The 6,421-nt window shown below is 37.4% G+C and overlaps 1 protein-coding gene and 1 long non-coding RNA gene across 2 annotated transcripts in view; one reads left to right on the top strand and one right to left on the bottom strand.

The window, feature by feature from the left end:
- Positions 1–2,236, top strand: part of LOC108512664 (60S ribosomal protein L11-like) — a 16,289-nt gene extending 14,053 nt beyond the window's left edge. Inside the window, exon 2 of the mRNA XM_017848010.1 lies at positions 1,626–2,236. Coding sequence (XP_017703499.1) covers positions 1,626–2,150 — 525 coding nt within the window. The 3' untranslated portion in view covers positions 2,151–2,236. The remainder of the gene's footprint in view (positions 1–1,625) is intronic.
- Positions 1–6,421, bottom strand: part of LOC108512668 (uncharacterized) — a 280,548-nt gene that overhangs the window by 241,451 nt on the left and 32,676 nt on the right. The gene's annotated exons all lie outside the window — the stretch shown is intronic.

Here is a 6,421-nt window from a genome sequence, read left to right as displayed (position 1 = left end):
TGCTTTAAGAAAAACCTGTTGCATTTTACTTTAATGTCTAGTTCACAGAAAACTGGATGATACCTTTTAACTTTAGCTAATATGTTCACACACAGAATTTTCTTTACAATTAACGTTTTAAAACTTGCTTAAACTTTCAAAACAATAATTTTTTAACATTTTAATGTAGGTAAAATCCACATTCTTATGCCTCCTTATAATCTTTTACCAAAGGTATATTTTACTTTTTTTATACACCTTACACATAAACTGTTTCTTCAATAGTAGTCAGGAGGCCTTATTACTTTTAAATTATATAACATTTTTTGCATAAAAATTTTTTTATAACTTTTTTCTTTTATGACTTTCACAGACAATTTTTTGGCATGTTTCAACTTTTTGACTTATTACAAACTTTTAAAAAAAATAACCAGTTAATTTATTTCAGGACAAGAATTTATCATATAACTTTTTTTATATAAATTCTGCCTCTCCCCTTTTTTTCCTTTCTTGAAATTTTCCAACAAATTTCCTAGTGGGATTATTTTGCGCCTGATCCATGTTTTCTCAAGACAAAATACCACACTCACACCACACACACTCACCGCAAAACAAAGAACAGGTAAAGAGTGCACACACACACTTTTGTCATTTATACCAAACCAAAATCAGAATACCACAAAATCCAAAATTCAAGTACTGAGAAATTTAAGCCAAGTCAAAAACCAAAACCAAAGTATCCAGCAATTCAAGTCAAGTCAAAACCAGAACAAAAGTGCCAATACAGGCACACTGTAGTTGATCAGGCCACGCTTTCACTCAAATGGAGTGGGACAAGTTCCAAAGTCTAGTCTCACCAAGTCCAGTCAAGTCAAAACCAGAACAAAAGTGCCAATACAGGCACACCGTGGGTGATCAGGCCACGCTTCCACTCAGATGGAGTGGGGCAAGTTCCAAAGACTAGTCTTACCAAGTTTCAGATGTCTGGACTCCAGGTGCCAGTTCCTTCCCTGTGTTCAGCCACTGTGTTAATCCTCCATGGGGGACTGCTAGGCGCTGCTCTGGTGAGGCGTTCCACCGGGACAACTGCCTACCCAGGAGCGCTCTTTGGATCGGGTCACTCAGGTTGGTCAGAGTCCCCCCGCAGGGATGCTCCACAGGGCAAGCCTAAGCCGCCTAAGGGGCTGCCTCAGCCGTCCCTTAGTTCTTGCATCTCGGTCAGGGAACCAAGAAATGCAGCAGGACAAGCTGCAGACAAAACCTCTCAGACACTGAGTTGCAGAAGGAAGGGCTTTTATTCAGCTGGGACCATCGGCAAGCTACTGCCTTAAAATCCAAGCTGCCTGAGTGCACAGTTTCTGTCCTTTCTAAGGGCTCACAACACTAAAGATTTCACATGAAAGGGTCGTGTTTGATTAGAGCAAGCAGCAGGTATGTGACAAGGGCTGCATATACTGGTGGTCAGAGTGAAACAGAAGAGGGTAGGGAGTTTCACAATGTTCTATACAATGTCAGAAACATTGGTTTCTAAGTCATGAGTTAATTTTTAACTACTAGGTTTAGGCCAGGCAGACCCAGGCCTGATTCCGGGCCTGGCGCCAGGCTGCCTGTTTTTGGTTTTACTTCATTGTTTTTTCTTAAAATAGGTACTGAGGTTGCACTCCATCATGGCGCAGGATCAAGGTGAAAAGGAGAACCCCATGCGGGAACTTCGCATCCGCAAGCTCTGTCTCAACATCTGTGTTGGAGAGAGTAGAGACAGATTGACTGGAGCAGCCAAGGTTTTGGAGCAGCTCACAGGGCAGACCCCTGTGTTTTCCAAAGCTAGGTACACTGTCAGATCCTTTGGCACCCGGAGAAATGAAAAGATTGCTGTCCACTGCACAGTTCGAGGGGCCAAGGCAGAAGAAATCTTGGAAAAGGGTCTAAAGGTGCGGGAGTATGAGTTAAGAAAAAACAACTTCTCAGATACTGGAAACTTTGGTTTTGGGATCCAGGAACACATCGTTCTGGGCATCAAGTATGACCCAAGCATTGGTATCTATGGCCTGGACTTCTATGTGGTGCTGGGTAGGCCAGGTTTCAGCATCGCAGACAAGAAGCACAGGACAGGCTGCATTGGGGCCAAACACAGAATCAGCAAAGAGGAGGCCATGCGCTGGTTCCAGTAGAAGTATGATGGGATCATCCTTCCTGCCAAATAAATTCCCGTTTCTATCCAAAAGACCAATAAAAAGTTTTCAGTGAAAAAAAAAAAGGTACTGAGTACAAAACAATATAAAACAATATGAGAAGGTCTCTCTCTTTCCTCAGTACCATTAAATTTGAAACCTGAATCTGCTATATATAATTTATATCATAAATTTTGTAAAGTCTTAAAATTCGAATGAAAATTTTAGAATCTGCTGAGTCCATTTAAATTACATTCAAGGGCAAGGAACAGCAACCCTAATAGAAAAAATTAACATGTAAACATTTAAGTGCTTATTCAACTACAGGAATTCTAGGGTTAGAGAGAAGTGAGGAAAGCATAGTAGTTCAGGGATGTCACTAGCAATGGCTCTGGCTCTCTCTCTCTCTCTCCCTTCTCTGCTATCCTTAACATATAGGTCTTCATCCTTGTGCTTTTCATTTTAAGGTCATAAGATGGCTGCTGTATTTGCAACAATCCTGTTTCAGGAAGGAGAGAAATAAAAGAGCAAAAAGAAAACAAAAGTACATGCCCATCAGCTCTGTGCCTCAGAAGCTCCTCTCCTCATTAGCCAGATCTGGTTCATACAACATTTCAGTTACCTCCTATTGTATAACAACACACCACAATACTTAATGGTGAGGACTAAAATCTGACCTTTTCTTCTCTTGCCAAAATTCCCATCTAAGGGGCCTGGAAAGTATTGCCCTACAAACCATAAAATCTCATTAAATGTTTATTAACCAAGTATAATGTGGCTTACTTTCCAACCTGACTCTGGTGTAGCATCACATGATAGATAGCAAATCCTGAAGGAAATCAAAATATTTCACCCCAAAATACTTTTATTTGATGTATTTAGAAATAGCTACCACAGGGCCAACAAGTTGAAATGGCCCTGCAAAGTCATATTTTGTGGGAGAAATTTGCACCTGTACAGAATCTCCATTAATGCAGCAGGTCTATCCTTTCTAGGCCTTTCCTGGATCTAGGAGAGATTAACTGTGAGTCTTACACCTTTAAGGCTTGAAAAGAGATATTTACCATCTATTCTCACCCAGGGCTACTACCTGAGAGCTTTATCTACGTAACAAAAACCTTAACTCAAGCATTCCTTTCTACTGAATCCAAGTCTTTGGACAATAGTTTAACTCTCTCAATTAATTGTCAACTAAAGAATCCCTAAAACCCACCTATGACTTACAAGTTCCCCACTACACAACCCCCAACTCCACATTGAGATGTCCCACCTCACCCTGCAGAATCTTCCACATATAAACCCAAACTATAACCTGACCACCTCAGATACACTTTCCCAGGACCTCTTGAGGTTGTATAACCCCAGACCATGGTCACTTATACTGGCTCAGAATAAGCCTCTTGACACCTATCTTGGCAGAATTTAGTTTTATTTCATCATCAATATCTTTATAAAACAAGAAAATAGCAGACAATTCTTCCATTTGCATACATTTCACTAGGAAAGGCCAGAGGATCTAAGATGGCTTCATCTATAAATCTGGCATTCAACTAGGATGGCTAGAGTGACTGGGAGTTGGCTGGACCTCTCTTTATGATTTTTTTTAACGATTTTTCTTCCTCCAAGATTTTTGTCTCTGTCCCCATGGATTTTTTTCTAGCCAGTAGCTGGAATTCTTTACACGATGGGTGGCTTCTAAGAGAGTGACAAACAGAAGTTGCAAAGTCTCTTAAGATCTAGGTCCAGGCGTCAACCAATATCACTTCAACACAGTCTACTAGTCAAAACACAAACAGCCTATATTAGTCTGTTTTCACAATGCTATGAATAAATATCCGAGTTTCAATTGACTCACAGTTTCACATGTCTGGGGGGCCTCAGGAAACTTACAATTATGGCAGAAGGCAAAGGGACCTTCTTCACATGGCATCAGAGAGAGAACAGTGGAAGAGCAAAGGGAGAAGAGTCCCTTATAAAACCATCAGATCTCATGAGAACTCACTCACTCTCATGAGGACAGCATGGAGGAAACCGCCTCTATGATCCAATCACCACCCAAGGGTCTCTCCCTTGACACGTGGGGACCACAACTGAAGATGAGATTTGGGTGGGGACACAAAGCCAAACCATATTACAGCCCAGATTCAAAGGCAGAGGAAAACAGACTTTACCTCTTCTTAGAAGGAGGGGCATACTTATACAAGGATGGAAGGACTCACTGATGGCCATCTTTGCAAATAATCCACCACACATACATACTCTATTCCAATTGCTGTTCAGAAAAGTTTCAGTAGATCAAAGAATGCTCACAACAGTATCTGCCTTAATTCAAATACCTTTTTTTTTTTTTGAGGAATTTCCATTCTTTTTTTTTTGTAACACAAATATATATGATACTCACACATATATATGATAGTGTTTACTTAATTTTAACTTACTATATAGTTTAATATTAACTTTAAAGATAGAAAACATTTGTGTGGATGAACTATAGGTAATTTTTTGTTATGTTTTCCATTATCTCTGATTTTTTATAATTATAATGTTACTTCTGTATTATTAAAAAATAATAAATGCTTTTCTCTGAAAGCTAAATATTTACTGGTGGTACCTTTTATAGATGTAACAAAAGTGATACACACATTCCCTTATAACTGGATATTTAGGTTGTTTATAATTTTCTCATTAAATCATGCAAAGATAAATGTATAAAATCTGTTTTCTAAGAAATAATATTTCTATTAGACTTTGGCCAGCATTATATAAAACAATCTGTCTAATCATATCTTCAGCAACATTGAGGATTTCTGTGTTTTGGCATTTATTACAACTTATTTTACTTGCTTTTCTTTTTTTTTTTTTTTAGGCAAAGTCTCATTCTGCTGCCCAGGCTGGAGTTCAGTGGCATGATGTCAGCTCACTGCAACATCTGCCTCTCAAGTTCAAGTTATTTTCCTGCCTCAACCTCCCGAGTAGCTGCGATTACAGGCACACACCACCGTGCTGGGCTAATTTTGTATTTTAGTAGAGACGAAGTTTCACCATGTTGGCCAGGCTGGTCTCAAACTTCTGACCTCAGGTGATCTGCCCACCTCAAGCTCCCAAAGTGCTGGGATCACAGGCATGGGCCATTGTACCCAGCCTTTTAATTGCTTTTCTATGATTAGTGAGTTTGAGAGTTTACACAATATTTTGTGGCCATTTTTTTTTTTTTTTATTGTATGCATTGTCTACAGTTTTCTGTTGGGAGCTAAAACATTTTTTCATTGTTCTTTGAAAGTCTTTATATGGTAAGCATATTAACTTCTTGTGTATAGTTTATTACATTTTCCTAGTTTCTCATTCGCCTTTTGGAGGTTTTCCCATACAGAAAGTTTTAAATTTTGTATTTCATTTGTATTTTCTTACATAGTGTATATTCTTAGATGATACACACCTATTCTGCTAATATTTAAAATTTCTCCTAGTATATTTTAGATTTTTTTTATATTTAACTTTTGATTCACTACTGCTTGCTGTTGGTACATGATATAATGAGGTTTAAGGTGACAACTCCCGTTCCCACTGTGAAGAAAAGGCCATTTCTCAATGTCATTTGTTGAAGAATCCATCCATCTACCTCTATATGTATAAATAAATTTTAATGAATATCATATTACATAAACATATATACACAACATATACACTATTGTTTGATTAGTTTATCAATTCTTATAACAACAAATGATGTATTTCTAGTTTTATAATATATTTTAAATCTATTTGGCCTATTTTCTTAATAGACAAGTTTCCTGCTTATTTTTTCTCAAAAAAAAAAGGCATTTAGCTCCTTTAAGTTTTAATCATTCCAGATAAATACTCAAACCTTTATTTCACAGTCCTAAAATGATCCTACATTCTTTCCACTTAGAATTATAATGAGTGTATAAATTAATTTGGAAAGAACTGAGATATTTAAAATACTCTCATGAGGAATATTTTGTCTCTACACATGAGTTTTCTCTTTTTTTTGTAAAGTTCTGTAATTAATGTGAATCATGGTATTTCTTCTTAGGATTTTTCCTTGATAATATTTTGTTGCTATTCGAAATAAAATAATTTTCTTTCAGTACATCCACTAAGTAGTAATTATTACATTGAAAAACTCTTGATTTTTTGTATCCTTCATATACCTGATCCATTTTTAGAATCATTTTGTTCATTCAAGGGTTTTCAAATCATTTTCTTGGATATTCTTTGTATATGCCATATTGCCAACAAATAAATGTTTT

Source organism: Rhinopithecus bieti, unplaced genomic scaffold, assembly GCF_001698545.2.
Source record: "Rhinopithecus bieti isolate Rb0 unplaced genomic scaffold, ASM169854v2 scaffold_947, whole genome shotgun sequence".
NCBI lineage: Eukaryota > Metazoa > Chordata > Mammalia > Primates > Cercopithecidae > Rhinopithecus > Rhinopithecus bieti.
This window is presented reverse-complemented; position numbering and strand designations above follow the sequence as displayed.